General features: G+C 34.6%; 1 protein-coding gene and 1 pseudogene across 2 annotated transcripts; both read right to left on the bottom strand.

Annotated features, from left to right (window-relative positions):
* Positions 1-10,514: 10,514 nt before the first annotated feature.
* LOC140876031 (probable pectinesterase 15) lies at positions 10,515-12,484 on the bottom strand. 2 transcript variants are annotated; one of them, XM_073279873.1, is made up of 6 exons: positions 12,191-12,477; positions 12,048-12,118; positions 11,792-11,963; positions 11,257-11,463; positions 10,852-11,105; positions 10,515-10,762 (listed from the first exon to the last, which is right to left on the bottom strand). In XM_073279873.1, exons 1-6 carry the CDS (start codon positions 12,410-12,412, stop codon positions 10,585-10,587), a joined length of 1,104 nt encoding a protein of 367 aa, XP_073135974.1. In that variant the 5' UTR covers positions 12,413-12,477; the 3' UTR covers positions 10,515-10,584. The 2 variants fall into 2 exon arrangements, with proteins under 2 accessions (XP_073135974.1, XP_073135973.1); XM_073279872.1 differs by having other exon boundaries at positions 12,048-12,484.
* Positions 12,485-15,404: 2,920 nt separating this feature from the next.
* Positions 15,405-17,914, bottom strand: LOC140866117 (uncharacterized; annotated as a pseudogene).
* Positions 17,915-18,204: the final 290 nt, after the last annotated feature.

Raw genomic sequence — 18,204 nt, 5'->3', positions numbered from 1 at the left:
AAGTACCATATTGTAAGTAAAATTATTTGATGTAATTATGCTATTAATTGTGTCATTAATCATCCTAAATTCATTGTATAGAATTTCTATCATTTATTTTTCTCTTTTAAATTATTATTGAGTCTTCTAAGTTGATATATATATATATATTAAGTTATTATTAGCATTATAATTGGTGATAATTTTGTCTTAAAAATTGTAGATATCAAAATGAGGTAAATTAAGAGGCATTATAAACTAATAATACTATTACCGATAATATAAAAATAAAAAATACTAATAAAGTTAAATAAAATAATTTATATAAAAAATTATTTTTATTATGACTTTATCATATTAAAATACATAATGAGTTTTATGCAAATATTAATAAATGTAGCAATGAATAAAAATGCACATAATATTTGCACTAGCAATCCATCACAACAAAAATAATTTTTTTAAAAAAAATTAGCTATATCTACACATCAATAAATATGTGTTTAAGATAATACATGAATAGAGAACATCTTGTATATGTTATTAGGAATAATTTTAATATGCTAATAAAAATATACTATCTATCTATTGAGTCTTCTAAGTTGATATATATATATATATATATATATATATATATATATATATATATATATATAAATATATATAACTTTGCAGCTGCCCAACAATATTTTTCCACCTCGAAAACTCGGTATCGGTTTTAATTGTTTTTTCATTTTTCGCATAACTAAAACACGGTACCGGGTTTTAGTGGTCGGGAAAGAGTTGGGAAACATTGGTTGGGCAGATGAATTTTTTTTTATATATATTAAGTTATTATTAGTATTATTATTGGTGATAGATTTGTCTTAAAAATTATAGATATCAACATGAGGTAAATTAGGAGGTATTAGAAACTAATAATACTATTACCGATAATATAAAAATAAAAATTAATACTAATAAATTTAAATAAAATTGTTTATATACAAACTTATTTTTATTATGAATTTATTATATTAAAATATATAATGAGTTATATGCAAATATTAATAAATGTAGCAATGAAAAAAAAAAGCACATAATATTTACACTATTAGTCCATCACAACAAAAATAAGTTAATAACTAATTGTTAAAAAAATTAGCTATATTTTACATCAATAATGATGTGTTTAAGATAATACATGAATAGAGAACATCCTTGTATATGTTATTAGGAATAAATTTAATAATTTAATATGCTACATAGTAGAAAAAAAATATCTCATCGCAAAAATAACTCATTGATTTCTGCTAAAAAAAATTTAATGTATACTAATATTTGCTAAATTTTAGTCATTCATTTTTTTTAATATCAGTATTTTATTAAAATTTCTACAACTATCACTACTATAATTATTAATTAATAATTGGGATGTGCAGTTTATGATCATACGTTTATAATTTACAAGTGATTAAAAAAAGAGGTATGACTAATAATGAAATATTTATAAATAAAAATAATTATAAATTATTGGTATCACACTGATATGTTTAATTTTTAGTTGGCACAAAAATAAAAGACATCAAAACATTGATTTAGTATGACAAATTTAGAATGAGAATTAAAATAATAATTAAAATTATTAATTAGAATGAAATAATATTTAATGAAAATCTCATTTATATATTGTAAATATTAAAAAGAATTTATTCATGATGATGGATGATGATGGTGATGATGACGACGAAACTACTAATTGATATAAAATAATATTTTTTAAAATAAATAAACAAACTCGACAAAAGATAAAAAATTTATTGAGGATAAATTTTTTTATATATCGTCCTAATCTATATACATGTAGGTGATATGAAAAAAAAAACAGATTTTAATTTAAAAAAACAAAACAAAAAAGGGATCGATGAAGTTGAATGTAATGAAATTATGATAATTACATTGATAAAAACAATTAACTATATTAAAAAATTTATGTTAATTTATTTTTATTTTTCCTTAAAATTATAAAATAAATTATTACGAAAAAATGAAGCAAGATTGGTAGTCGTGTAAATTAACAGGCCATTAGGTGTCAAAAAAATTGAAAAAAAAATTGTTATATAATAAAGACAAATATTAAAATTAAATTCATCAATATAAATATAAATAAGTAGATAGTTATTGAGAATAGAATTTTGCTATCCTTCCCACCCACCCACCGCGCACACATAAAGTGCCCACCATGAGGTGACACTCAACTATTGGACGCACAATTCATCACATCCAATAGTTGAGTGACACCTCATGGTGAACACATTAGGTGGGCACGGTGAGTGAACATAATAGCAAAATTGATTGAGAATAAAACTAAATAATGTAGTCCACATTGCGAAACAAACTTAGCATATGTTTGCTGAGCAATTCTTGAATGAGAAGTTTGTTGTGGAGATGTTGAAAATCGTGGTCGAATTCCCCGTCGGTTGGAGCGATCGTGGTGAAAGAATAGGTTCAGAATGCTGAGGATTTTTTTATGCATGAATGGAGAAGAAGAAGGTGAGAAAATAAGATCAAAGATGGCAGAGAATTCATCAGGATTTTGGCAATGGAAATTACAATGGAAGCTGATGGATCTTCTCATTATTAATTACAATATATCGGGTTTGATTCAGGATATTGTGGAGAAATCATACAGAAATGGAGCTCAATCTTAAAGGACAGTTTTTGTCTAGTATCAAATACTGTGGTAGTCTCGAGATGTGGGTAATTCGAGGATACCCAAACTCCAGAAAATTAAGGAAGAAGACAGAATAACTTTTGGGAAATTTGCATATCCCTTTTCATTTCATTCATAATAGTTTAAATACAATTCATCTCATCATTCTCATATACACGTGTCCCTACAATGTAACAAACTAAAATGATTATTTTAATTAGTAGAGACAATAGCATGTGCTGTAGTGGTGTTTGGTTTGGAATATTCTTCTTCAGAGACGTGGGTTTCCATCGGATGAGTGATAAAATCCTTGTGCCATGTTGGTCCCCTCCTTTCCCTTGATGATCGACGAATAAACACATCAGTGTGTGCCCTATCAACTTCCCCTGGTGCTTCAGGAAATACCTTGTCCTCAAGGTCAAAATCAGGATAAATGGCCTTGAAGTCTTGAATGGGCATCCAAGTCGATTCTTCGGGTGGGAGCTCTGCCCATTAATTAAAAGTTGGGTCTGAAGACCAAGTTCTGTCTGGACTTGCCTGCTGTTGAGGATTGATAACGGAACCATGAGAGGATGGTTGTCTATTGCTTGAGTCGGAAGTGGCAGAGGGTGAAGAGTACTGTTATGGTGATATAGCTTCAGTAATGAAACATGAAACACTGGATGTATGCGTGAATGCTCTGGAAGTTGAAGATGATAAGCGACTGCACCAACTCGAGCGATTATTGGAAAAGGTCCATAAAAATGTCTTGCAAGTTTCGAGAAATGCCCTTGGCGGATGATGGATTGTCTGTATGGTTGAAGCTTTACTAAAACCATGTCACCAATTTGAAATTCCACATCACGTCGTTTTTTATCCGCCATTTGTTTCATTCGATTTTGTGTGCTGTAGATTTTCTTTGAGATCCATAAGAACCCTGTCCCTTTGCATTAAGGTATGTTCTACAGCTTCAATAGGAGTGGTGAGCTCTTGATAAGGGTGTATGACAGGTGGAGGCCGCCCATATAAGACCTGAAATGGTGTATAGCCTGTAGAGGAATGAAAAGAAGTGTTATAGGAGTACTCTGCCCAAGGTAGAAAAGAGAGCCAATTTTGAGGATTTTCCATAGTGAAGCAACGCAAATATTGCTCGAGTCCCCTATTAGTGACTTCGGTTTGACCATCCATCTGCGGATGGTGTGCTGTACTGAAATGGAGTTTAGTTTCACTGAGGCGAAAAAGTTCTCGCCAAAATCGACTTACGAAGATTCGATCCCTGTCTGAAACAATGGTTCTGGGAATTCCAGGAAGGCGGCAGATGTCTGTAATAAATACTTGAGCGACTAATGGCGCCGAGAACTTAGTTGGAAGAGGAGAAAAATGCGAATATTTTGATAGTCGATCCACGACGACCATAATAACTGATTTCCCATTTGTCAAGGGAAGCCCAATTATGAAATCCATTGAAACTTCTTCCCAAACGGCATTTGGGATAGGTAGTGGTTGAAGAAGTCCCGCGGGTGCTAAAGGTTGATATTTTGTAATTTGACAAGTTGGGCAGGAACGAATATATTCTTTGATTTCAGCGCGCATTTTTGGCCAGTAGTATAGAGGGTAAATGCGCATCAAAGTCTTTCGAAATCCACCATGCCCACCCACTAAACTGGAGTGGAATTTTGCAATGATACGTGTCCGGTGGACTGAATTTGAACATAGAACAATTCTGCCATTAAGAAAGATGAGACCATCTCGTTCAGAAAACTGAGAAAACCCTTCAGAATTGGTTTGAATATGATGAAGAAGCTCCTGCAATTCCTGGTTGTGGGTTGTTTCAATGCGCAAATCATCCAAGAGCGGATCAGTGACAGAAGTCAATAAGAAAATGTGACTATCATTGACATAATCAGGAGCTTCAGTAGATGGAGCACGTGATAAAGAATCTGCAACTTTATTTGTAGAGCCCGGCTTGTATTCAATTGAAAAGTCGTAGCCCAGTAGTTTGATTAGAAACCGTTGTTGAGCAGCCGTATGAACTAGTTGAGTAGTGAGTTCTTTAATACTTTGTTGATCTGTGCGTATGGTAAAACGGTTTCCCAAAAGGTACGGGCGCCACTTTGCCACCGACTCAGTAATTGCAAATAACTCTCGCTCATAAGTTGAAGCTGCCTGTAATTTTGGATTGAGTTTCTTACTGAAAAAGGCAAGAGGATGGCCATTTTGAGTAAGAACGGCGCCAATACCGAAGCCCGAAGCATCGGTGTCGATGACGAATGGGATTTTGAAATTAGGCAATGCCAATACTGGAGACTGAGTGAGGGCAGATTTGAGAGCATCAAAAGCAACCCTTGCTGTCTCCGACCATGTGAAGGAATCCTTCTTTAGTAAGGAAGTTAGAGGAAAAGCAATCTGGGCAAAATTGCGGACGAACTTTCTGTAGTACCCAGCTAGCCCCAAAAAGGCTCTAAGATGTTTAATGGCCGTAGGAATGGGCCATGCGAGAATGGCCTGAATTTTTTCATTATCTGGTCGAACTCCTTCATAATTAACAATGTGGCCTAGATATGCCACTTCTGACCGCCCAAAAACACATTTAGATTTCTTCGCAAATAGAGAATTATCAACCAGGCACTGCAGAACCAATCTAAGATGTTGGAGGTGTTCATTCAGATTGCTACTGTAAATGAGGATGTCGTCGAAGAATACCGTGACAAATCGTCTCAAGAATGGCTTCAAGATAGAGTTCATTGTACTCTGAAATGTAGCAGGGGCGTTGCACAATCCAAACGGCATAACAATGAACTCGTAATGTCCTTCATGAGTGCGGAAGCCTGTTTTAAATATATCTTCAGGGGCCATGCGAATCTAATGGAACCCTGCCCGCAAGTCCATCTTAGAGAAGATAGAAGAACCATATAATTCGTCAAGCATGTCTTCGACCGTGGGGATAGGAAATTTATCAGGGATGGTAAGTGAATTCAATGCTCGATAGTCGACACAGAAATGCCATGTACCATCCTTTTTCTTTACGAGAAGGACGGGTGAGGAAAAAGGGCTTGTGCTAGGACAAATTATACCTGAATGCAACATTTCTTGGATCAAATGCTCGATTTCTGTTTTCTGGAAATGGGGGTATCTATAAGGACGAGTATGTACTGGTAAATGGTTAGGAACCAGGGGAATGTGATGGTCTGTGGCTCGAGATGGGGGAAGGTGATTTGGTTCAGAGAAAATACTCGAAAATTCTGCAAGAAGTGATTCGATTTCAGGGGAAATAGAGGTTGTGGTATGAGTAGTAGGAGTGGGGGTTGGGGGTATGGGTAAAAGTTGGAAATAAAATGCAATAGAGTTTGTATTTTGGAGGCGTTTGAACTGATGGAATTGAATCGGTTCAATTGGCGATTGAATATCCCCACGGAGAGTAATGCGCTTATTGTGCCAAAGGAAGTCCATAGAAAGATGCTGGTAATTTGTAGTAATATCTCCAAGGGTTGCGAGCCATTGAACACCTAAAACCACATCAGCCCCTTGAATAGGAAGGATGAAGAAATCAACCTCGAATGTGTTGCCCTGTAAAGAAATAGAGACTTTAGGGCAATGCCCAGAACAGTGAAGTGCTTCCCCATTGCCCACCATCACCTTAAAATGAGGTGACGGTTCAATGGTTAGACCCAAATGTTAAGCAAGGCGATCTTGCAGAAAATTATGGGTGGAGCCACTGTCTATGAGAACCTGAACCGTGGTGGACAAGATGAGACCCTGTAGACGCAAGGTTTGGGGTGAATATTGGCCAGCTAAAGCATGGTAGCTGATAGCGGCTGATGGGGCTTAATGAGAGGAGTCTAAAACTTGTTCAAGATTTGTAGAAAGATCATTAATATCTGATGTGATTTCTGGAGATCCATCATCCATAATCAGAATATATGCTTTTCCTTTACAAATGTGGCCTCTATGAAATTTCTCGTCACAATTATAGCAAAGGCCCTTGTCACGACGTTCTGCCATTTGGGCTGTGGTGAGACGGCGAAAGGGAATAGATGGTTTGGTTTGGGGGCTCGGATTATGGACTGGTGAAGGTGGCGTAGGTAAAAGTGGGGCAAAGGTTTTTGGATAGAAGGATAGAGGGGGGCGAGATCTTGGTTGGAAGGCGGGAGTAGTATCTTGAAGCTTATCTTCAATCATTTTTGCGATGCTAAAGGCCTGTAGCAATGTGGTGGGCTGATGGAGTCGGACCTCACGATGTATATCCGATCGAAGGCCCGATTCAAAGAAACTTTGAAGGAAGTCAGGAGTGATACCTGAGATTTGATTGGAAAGAGCTTCGAAGCGAGTGTGAAAATCGAGTACGGAAGTGGTTTGAGTAAGTTTGGAGAGTTCTCCCTTCAAATCTCGATAATCAGAGGGTCCAAATCGGGAAAGTAAAGCCGATAGAAATCCTTTCCAAGAATGCAACTGGCGATTTGTTTTCATCCACTGCCACCAGTGACGAGCAGGGCCTTCAAGGCTAAATGAGACTAGGGTGAGGCGTTGCTCATCTGGGAGGTTGTAGTAATAAAAAAACTCATCAACAGCAAAAGTCCATCCATAAGGATCATCACCGTTGAAATTAGGGATTTCGAGTTTGATGGATCGGAACAGAGATGAAGGAGCATCTTGAGGGAATTCTCCAGGAGAAGTGATGGTAAGAGAGTCACCGTCATTTGTGGTTATATATATATATATATAAAAGTTAAAAAATATTTAAATAATAAAGTTCTAAATTTAAAAATATATAAAAAATTTTCCGGTATAAAACGACAATTATACTTACCAAAAATTTCATATAAATTTTATACCATAATTTTCGGTAAGATATGAGGTTGAATATCACCCCAAAGCTCAGTTTATCTATTTTTTTACTATAAAAGTATGAATGATGGACAAAGTTTTTGCATTCTGAAATTTCATTAATGCCTAAATTTTATTAATTAGAGTGTAAAATATGATGAGTATTTTGGAAAGTTAAATGATAAAAATAAGTACCATATTGTAAGTAAAATTATTTGATGTAATTATGCTATTAATTGTGTCATTAATCATCCTAAATTAATTGTATAGAATTTCTATCATTTATTTTTCTCTTTTAAATTATTATTGAGTCTTCTAAGTTGATATATATATATATATATATATATATATATATATATATATATATATATATAAAGTTATTATTAGCATTATAATTGGTGATAATTTTGTCTTAAAAATTGTAGATATCAAAATGAGGTAAATTAAGAGGCATTATAAACTAATAATACTATTACCGATAATATAAAAATAAAAAATACTAATAAATTTAAATAAAATAATTTATATAAAAAATTATTTTTATTATGACTTTATCATATTAAAATACATAATGAGTTTTATGCAAATATTAATAAATGTACCAATGAATAAAAATGCACATAATATTTGCACTAGCAGTCCATCACAACAAAAATAATTTTTTAAAAAAAATTAGCTATATTTACACATCAATAAATATGTGTTTAAGATAATACATGAATAGAGAACATCTTGTTTATGTTATTAGGAATAATTTTAATAATTTAATATACTAATAAAAATATACTATCTATCTATTGAGTTTTCTAAGTTGATATATATATATATATATATATATATATATATATATATATATATATATATATATATATATATATAACTTTGCAGTTGCCCAACAATATTTTCCACCTCGAAAACTCGGTATCGGTTTTAATTGTTTTTTTATTTTTCGCATAACTAAAACACGGTACCGGGTTTTAGTGGTCGGGGAAGAGTTGGAAAACATTGGTTGGGCAGCTGAAATTTTTTTTTATATATATATTAAGTTATTATTAGTATTATTATTGGTGATAGATTTGTCTTAAAAATTGTAGATATCAACATGAGGTAAATTAGGAGGTATTAGAAACTAATAATACTATTACCGATAATATAAAAATAAAAATTAATACTAATAAATTTAAATAAAATTGTTTATATAAAAACTTATTTTTATTATGAATTTATTATATTAAAATACATAATGAGTTATATGCAAATATTAATAAATGTAGCAATGAAAAAAAAAGCACATAATATTTACACTATTAGTCCATCACAAAAAAAATAAGTTAATAACTAATTTTAAAAAAATTAGCTATATTTTACATCAATAATGATGTGTTTAAGATAATACATGAATAGAGAACATCCTTGTATATGTTATTAGGAATAAATTTAATAATTTAATATGCTACATAGTAGAAAAAAAATATCTCATCGCAAAAATAACTCATTGATTTCTGCTAAAAAAAATTTAATGTATACTAATATTTGCTAAATTTTAGTCATTCATTTTTTTTAATATCAGTATTTTATTAAAATTTCTACAACTATCACTACTATAATCATTAATTAATAATTGGGATGTGCAGTTTATGATCATACGTTTATAATTTACAAGTGATTAAAAAAAGAGGTATGATTAATAATAAAATATTTATAAATAAAAATAATTATAAATTATTGGTATCACACTGATATGTTTAATTTTTAGTTGGCACAAAAATAAAAGACATCAAAACATTGATTTAGTATGACAAATTTAGAATGAGAATTAAAATAATAATTAAAATTATTAATTAGAATGAAATAATATTTAATGAAAATCTCATTTATATATTGTAAATATTAAAAAGAATTTATTCATGATGATGGATGATGATGGTGATGACGATGACGAAACTACTAATTGATATAAAATAATATCTTTTAAAATAAATAAACAAACTTGACAAAAGATAAACAATTTATTGAGGATAAATTTTTTTATATATCGTCCTAATCTATATACGTGTAGGTGATATGAAAACAAAAAAAAAACATATTTTAATTAAAAAAAACAAAACCAAAAAACGGATCGATGAAGTTGAATGTAATGAAATTATGATAATTACATTGATAAAAAAAAATTAACTATATTAAAAAATTTATGTTAATTTATTTTTATTTTTCCTTAAAATTATAAAATAAATTATTACGAAAAAATGAAGCAAGATTGGTAGTTGTGTAAATTAACAGGCCATTAGGTGTCAAAAAAATTGAAAAAAAAATTGTTATATAATAAAGACAAATATTAAAATTAAATTCATCAATATAAATATAAATAAGTAGATAGTTATTGAGAATAGAGTTTTGCTATCCTACCCACTCACCGCGCCCACATAAAGTGCCCACCATGAGGTGGCACTCAACTATTGGACGCACAATTCATCACATCCAATAGTTGAGTGTCATCTCATGGTGGGCACAGTAGGTGGACACGGTGAGTGGACATGATAGCAAAATTGATTTAGAATAAAACTAAATAACGTAGTCCACATTGCGAAACAAACTTAGCATATGTTGCTGAGCAATTCTTGAATGAGAAGTTTGTTGTGGAGATGTTGAAAATCGTGGTCGAATTCCCCGTCGGTTGGAGCGATGGTGGTGAAAGAATAGGTTCAGAATGCTGAGGATTTTTTTATGCATGAATGGAGAAGAAGAAGGTGAGAAAATAAGATCAAAGATGGCAGAGAATTCATCAGGATTTTGGCAATGGAAATTACAATGGAAGCTGATGGATCTTCTCATTATTAATTACAATATATCGGGTTTGATTCAGGATATTGTGGAGAAATCATACAGAAATGGAGCTCAATCTTAAAGGACAGTTTTTGTCTAGTATCAAATACTGACAATCAACTGGTTTATGCATTTTTTTAGAGCATCTACAAGATAAAAAAAAAATTGCATAAAATTTTGAAAAATTTCGTTTTAGATTAGTGAACCGTATCAATGCCACACTAGATGCATCATAAAAAAGTCTACTTGTGATTAGTGCATTTGAACTAATTTGTGGTCTCGAATCATCAAGAACATGAATTAGATGAGTTTTTGGTGGACGAAACAAGCCAGTCTTCTCCATCAATGTATGAAATATCAAGGTATGGAGCTGCTTCATCTTGCTTCAACTGCTTCGCGTACGCCACACGATGAGCAGAGTTGGCTCCCGTTCCGTAGCTCTCGTATTCACCAAAAGTAACCTTTCTAGAAAGGAGAAAAAAAAAAGAACCAAATGAAATTAAAGCTGAGGAAAGTACCAAAATGAGCTAAACAGGATTATGTCAACCACAGACTGATCTCTAGAGGCGTCGTTCCAATCGTTCCAGCCTTCAGCAGCAACGACACTAGATACGTTCGTTTTGGCAAAAACGACGGTGGCATAGTGCCCCCAAGCTCTTCCTAGCCACACTTTTCCACTGCCATTTATGCTGCAGTTCACAAAAGAGAAGCCTGTTTCTTCCTTGGATGAATCTCTGGCCTGAGCAGTGATTGAACCACTGATCCCACCAGATGACACTTGTTTCGCCACGGAACTAAGGGTGCAATCCTGCATTGATTTTTGTAACAAATTTTCATTTATCAGAGAGGAATAGCCAACAGGACATCTTTTATACACAATCCCACAACAAGTATCAGCAAAATTTGTAGAAGTTTACTATATGGGTTATGAAAATAGATTCTGAACATTTGGTTTGTACCTCAAAGAGTGATCTACCATTTCCAAAGATGAAATCGATGGATCCTTGAATGAAACATTCTTTGAAATAATGCCTGCCTTGATCATCATTAAGTGTATCCTGTGCTCCATAAAATCCGCACCCGTAAAAGGCAGATTGATCACCTGAAATCCTTAATGCCACTGCCTGTCCTCCCATTTCCCCTGGATCAGGTGCTTGAGCTGTGTTCTTGCATATAGACATACATATGATTATGATAAATCACATATGATTATGATAAGTTCTTTAGGGTCGTGAGAATATTAGATATATGATATTATGATTAATGCTTATAAAGGTTGGTACTTTTATGTTCGAATCAAGAAAATGTTAGTTTAGCCAATGGCCTCATGGACAACATTTGATGTAGGCCTATAGGCTTGAGGTCGAAGTCGAACCATGTAATTTGTTTCGTGTTAAGATTTCTCTCTTCACTCTCTTGTTACTGTTGTTATCCCAAAACTTTTCGAACCTGCCGAATCAAAGAATCAACTTCTTGACAGAAACAACAGCTTACCAGAAAACTAACGTTGTAGGCCAAGAAATTGGGAGCAAATATGGCCATAGTGGAGCTACAAGCTGTCCCTCCAGTGGAATTAGCCGTGTCATTCCAGGATATAAAAGTATTGAGGTACCCATTTCCTTGAATTACCAAATTTGTCTTGTTAGAACTTACTTCAACCTTTTCCCTGTGTTATAATCACATGAAGTTTGGAACATTTCAACGTTAGTTGGAAGAAAAATATGCATGTGAAGGACACATAATGACTGACCTATAAGTGCCTTTATCGATTATAATAAGTGATCTAGTAGAGCTGAAATCCGGCAGGGCGTCTACGGCTTTCTGCACGCTGCTAAAATTCGCGCAACCCTTTAAATCAACAGTGATAACGAGCGTAATGTTGTATAATTGTACCAGATCAGATTTCCATAAGTTGTAGTTGCATGAGCTCTTATGCCTTCTGTGATGATGGCCATGTCTTTTGAAAATGAGCTTTTCGAGAATGGCGAAGAAGTAGTTGTCGTTGGAGCTGATTTTTTCAGCTACCCTGTTGAAAAACCCGAGCTCATCAAATGCACGACGGACACGAAATGATGGGAGAATGCTTGAATCACTGGTGAAAGATTGAGAGAGCATGGAAAGAGTTAGCGAGAGAAGCAAAATGGTGAAGGTAGTGAGCCAAAAGAAGGTAGCTGTCTTGAAGTTCATGGTTTAGGTAGTGAAGTTGTTTTTGTTGTTCATGCTTTCTGAGTTTTGTTAGCCTTTGTTAGTTTAGTGCATGTGGGCCTCTTGTGTTAATAAAAAACATTATTTCAGGTCAATTTATGTTACTAAAAACAACTGAATTTTCGTATCAAACTTGACAGATTATAATGTTAATTTTTTCTTGTAGCTAACAAGATAGTAAAGTCAGAAACTTGCCACTGATGGTAATGGTTTCACGTAGGAGGCAAGAAAAGTAAGATGATGACTTATTTGGGGGATTGAATAAGTCATACGCTAAGCTATGTTTTATTTTGATATATTCTCTCGAGTTATCTCATGATTGAAGGGGAATTATGGTGTCTCTGAATATTAAGAACATTGTATCTTAAAAACTTCAATGGAAAGCGTGAAAGAGACTTCTACAATAAAATATGTACTTAAAATGAGAGGTGTGGTCGATCCTCTTTTTATTATTTTTCCATTGTTGAATGATTCAACTGTTGGAACTTGGAACATTCTGTATGCTTCTTTTTGCCGAGTAAATTTTAGCAACATTGAATAATTTGAATATATCAATACGAGAGTTTATCACGTATCCAGGATTTATCCGGTGAACATTAAATGACGACGACTTTGAGTTCACATGTAATAGAAAAAAAATAATAATAGGAGTTAATGAATTTACAACATAATTTTAAATTTTCCTGATAAATATTATAACCAGAAAGTTCATGTCAACCCATTTTTATCAGGCAAATAAATTCAAATTCCATTATAATTCTGACATAAATAGGCTGAGCGTGTTTAGGTTGTGAGTAACGATTACATTACACCTATGACGATCTGATACAACAGAAACTTGAACCAACACGCAATTGATGTCCCAACAAGTATTTAGGTTGTGATGCACATGAAAAAAATAAATAAATAAATATGTCACAGAGTGCTCAAATTCACCGGATGCAGCAGAAGACGTCATCAAACAAGCATTAGTATAAAGATCCATACAGCAAAATATTATTCTTCAGATGCATTATATGTGTACAATTCAAGGGAAATTACACCATTTCCAGCCATCATTTACAAGCAGCTCAAAAATCAAGCAAAGGAAAAACATGATGGGAGAAACGTACCGTTACATCACCAAAATTTGAACAGCCAATGACAAATGTTAACATATTCCATATCCCACATGGCATGAAAAGCCTCTCATGGTGTTTTCGAAGTCCTAAGAACTACTCATCCCAAGTTCATATGCAACTCCTGATTGACTTGACTAACCGGTCAAAACTATGAAGATAGATTAAAGACAATATACAATAACCAGTTGAGATGAAAAATAAAATGACTTGGCTTTGCTAATCACTGAAAAGCATCCGAATCTTCTTTGTCTTAATAATACGACATTTTGGAACTGGTTTTTCTAAAATAGATGTCCGCTTGAAAGTTCACAACTAATTGCCTTCGTAAAATGCCCATTTCCGTCACTCAGTAACATCACTTCATCACCCACTAGCAAATTCTCCCTCCACACCTTCATCACAAATGCATCATTGACCGAATGCAAGCAATAGTGTCCAAACCTTTCGCCTTAAACTCAGCAGCTTTTTCCACAAAACCAGGAAGAAGTTTCTGCGAGCAAATTGGGGTGAACGCCCCCAGAACGGAGATGAGGATAATTTTCTCTCTTTCAACTGCCTTTTCTCAAAGGTGATAACTATAGTTGCTCAAGAACATAAACTTAAAATAACTGCAATAATAACACTGAAAGAGCAATTTCATGCCCTTGCCTTACCTGGAACTTGTCATGACTCACATCATTGCTTCAACTCTCCAAACCATTCATCTACGGTCCACCTCAGAAACATCAATGCTCTGCTCCTTGTAATTGATAGTTGACAGATTGTCATGCTCGATTAGTTTATTGACCAAAATTTAAAATCAAATATCACAAGGGATTACAACATTGGGAGTTCACTGCCTGCAAGTGAAAACACAGAACACATGAACAGTTAAAATGGATACAAAATAGGTGAAACACTGATGTGATGAAAATCTTTCGGGCAATGATGAACCAAAAGGGCATAAAGATGCTCCTAGGGAAATATGAAATTTTTTTTTTTAATCAAAAAGCAAATTGTATCCATCTCATCTTTATCCAGCTTCAACTGGCATGAATGAACAGAGTCTCATAGAAAAGGGAGAAGGGGCTCACATATTTTTCTGCAGGGAGCACGTGCGCCATAAAGGAAACAGAATTAGAATCTGAAAAGCTCCGAGACTACATTTTCACAGCAGCTGAAAGATGAGCCTCATTCAAGCTCGAAACATAAACTCCCCTGATACTCATTTCAGCGCAGATGGTCTCAGCCTCCTTAAATCTTCCTTCCTCTTTAAGGCCAGAAAGTACCTCGTTACAAACATGAACAGATGGTAGAAAACCAGTTTTCAACATTTCTTTATACCAAAGGCATGCCCCGTCAAAATCCTTAAGCTTGCAGTGTCCATCAATTAGTATATTAAAAGTCTCATCATTAGGGGCCAATCCTTTGATACACAGTTCATCAAAATGATACCTTGCACCCTGCAGGTTTCCCTCTTTAAGCATTTCATGATCAAGCTAGTATAAGTCATCTTGTCCGGAGGAATTCCCCGATTCGACATCTCACTGTACCAGGCAGTTGCTATATGAATGTCACCATGCTCAACACAACAACGGATGAGTTCGTTGTACAAAATTCGGTCTGGAATCAGATCTCTCTGGCACATTTCTAGAATAAATTTCTCCACAAGACTTAATCCTTCCTTTTTGCATATTCTTATAAGAGGATGATATGTGTTTACAGTAGGCTTAATGCCTGAAATTTTAATCTTCTCGTATAACTTCAAACACTTCTCTAGGTCCCCAGCATCTGAGAAACCAGATATGAATGAATTATATGTTATGACATCAGGGCTTAAGCCTTTACTCATGATACTAGAGGCTATTTCTTCAGCTTCGACAACCCTACCCTTTTTGCAGAGCCCATTGATTAGTGCATTGTATCTCACAATGGTTGGCAGGCAATACATCACTTTTTACCATCTCATCCAAAACTTTGAAAGCATCTCCAGTACTTCCTCCCATGCAATGGCTGTCAATCAGCATATTGTATATTTGCACATTTGGAGAAATGCCTCTGTTCAGCATGTCATGGTAAATGATTTCCGCTTCAAGACGCCGCCCCTTCTTGGATAAATTATTAATCACAGAGCCATAGGTGACAACACTAGCCTGGGTTTCAGACCATCTCCTCTCATGACCCTGAATGCATTTACAGCTTGCTCAGATAGTCCCTGTAGACATAAAATAGACATGATTTCAATCAGAAAATCTACATTCTCACGAAATACTGAAATAGTAAGATATCTTTCAAAGGGTGGATGGGGAATGAGGGGATTGCACCCCTTGAACTAATTTGGAGAAAATAAGACTCAATGTCTTGCAAAAAGCACATGAGAAAAAAGATGGAAACAAGAATAACTGGATCTGTTTCGTTTCTTTGCTGGGAATGTCACATTACTAAGCAAACACATTCTTCCATTATACACATTCGGAAATAAAACCATTCAGTAAACAAATCTCCAAAAAACACAGATTCAAATACTTCGGAGACGAAACAGAACATTACATCAGTGAGTAGCCAATGAAACTAGGGATTTTAATTTTTTTTAAATCATGGATTAGTCTACCTCCATGTGCACAAGGGTTGACAATAAATATGCTGTAAGAATAAAAATTGAAGTTCAGGAAATACCCTCTGTGCATAGGCATTGATTAGAGCATTATACATTGTGGGAGATGGTTTCAATCCAGCACACTTCATAGCCTCTGAGCACTCAATTGCATCATTAAATCTACCAGACTGTCCATAAATATCAACTAGTGTAGTATATGTGACTACATTAGGCAATAGTCCCTGAGGCTGCATCTTCCCCAACAACTCCTTAACATTGTCCCACCTCTCCTGCACACCAATAGAATTGATCATAATGTTATAAGTAGTTGTGCAAGGCGAACACCCCATTTCCTGCATCTCTTGAAACAATTGATCCGCTTTACTGCGATGCCCTTGCTTACAATGACAATGAATAAGTGTGCTACACGTCACGTTGTCCGGTTCAATACCCTCAACTTTCATCCTCAAACACCGCCTCCAAATATGCTCAAGGCAATTATACTTCCCAAAAGTATCGATCAACACATTATAAAACTGCCTATCCAGATTTACCCCACAATTTTTCATCTCTTTGAGTACTTGAAATGATCTTTGTCACTCTCCCCTATCCCTATAACTTGCCAATATTCTACTAAACACGTAAGAATTTGGCTTCACACCATTTTCTTCCATCTCTTTCAGCATAATTCGCGCACTCTCCCACCTACCGGCATTCCCATATGCATCAATCAACAAACTGTAAGTGTGTTCATCAGGTAAAACCCCATTCTTCTCCATCTCCGACTCAACATACACGGCATCCCTCAAAGATCCAACCTTTACATACCCTTTCAAAAGGGCATTACAAGCCCTCGTCCTGGGCTTCAATGTACCCTCCTTCAATTCCTCGAAAAATGCCTCTGCTTCCTCGATCCTCCCCGTGTTACCCAGCTCACTCACAACCGCGACTAGTGAGCTAGTTTTTGCAGTCAACCCGTTACCCTGCATCAACCCCTAAAAAATACAAACTTCTATCAATATCCCTAGCTTTAGCAAACCTGACAACTATATCATTCAACAATTGTCCATCCAAATCAATTCTATCAGTATCCATTTCTACAAACAACTTCTCCAATATCCCAGCGTCCACAGTATTATTTCTCATCAAATACTGAATAATCAAACTATAAATAACAAAATCAGATTGATAGCCATCACGCCGCATTCTTTCCATCAAAGTTAACGCCTTTTCAAGATCATCATTCCTCGAACACGCTCCAATAAGAGTAGATGGGCGGGAACGGCCAAGTAAGCCTGCGCAAGGGGGAATTCCGCCAGGTTCATCTGAGTTGGCGGCTCCGGTTCCGGTTCCGGTTCCGGATGAGTGATGTGAGCGGGTTCCTGGTTAGAGGATAGAAAGTCGATGAGCGAGGTGAAGTCGTAATAGCGGTTGGGGAGCAAAACGATATCGTATGGAGAATAGCTTGGATCTTGGGGGCCCACATGTTTCAAGGGCTTGGTTTTATCAGGTGTAGCACACGTGATGAAGCGACAGATTTTAATGAGTAATACCCCAATGATAAATGTAATGTTCAATGATTTGTCACGTCAATAATATATAATTAATTACGCCTATGTGTAAAAATACGAACCGTTGGATGCATGGTTTGAATATTAGCCATATGCTAGGATCTCATCTACCGGATGGAGCATAGTCTCTTTCGACCAATGACATTCTATTTACCATATATAATATATACGAGCCAAAAACACACACTAAAAGATAAGTTTTTTTCGGTAGATTTCAACCTAGCATATGAGTAATACATAATGATAGATTTAATGTCTCATGATTTGTCACATCAATAATATATAATTAATTACGCTTATGTGTAAAAATAGGAATCATTATATGCATGGTTTAGGTATTACTTATATGCTAGGATCTCATCTACCGTCTTTCTCATATGAAAAATAGAGAGATTGAAAGTTTTTTAGTGAGGTTGTGGGTAGGAAATGTAATTA

This window comes from Henckelia pumila, chromosome 1 (assembly GCF_033568475.1).
Source record: "Henckelia pumila isolate YLH828 chromosome 1, ASM3356847v2, whole genome shotgun sequence".
NCBI classification, from domain to species: domain Eukaryota; kingdom Viridiplantae; phylum Streptophyta; class Magnoliopsida; order Lamiales; family Gesneriaceae; genus Henckelia; species Henckelia pumila.
This window is presented reverse-complemented; position numbering and strand designations above follow the sequence as displayed.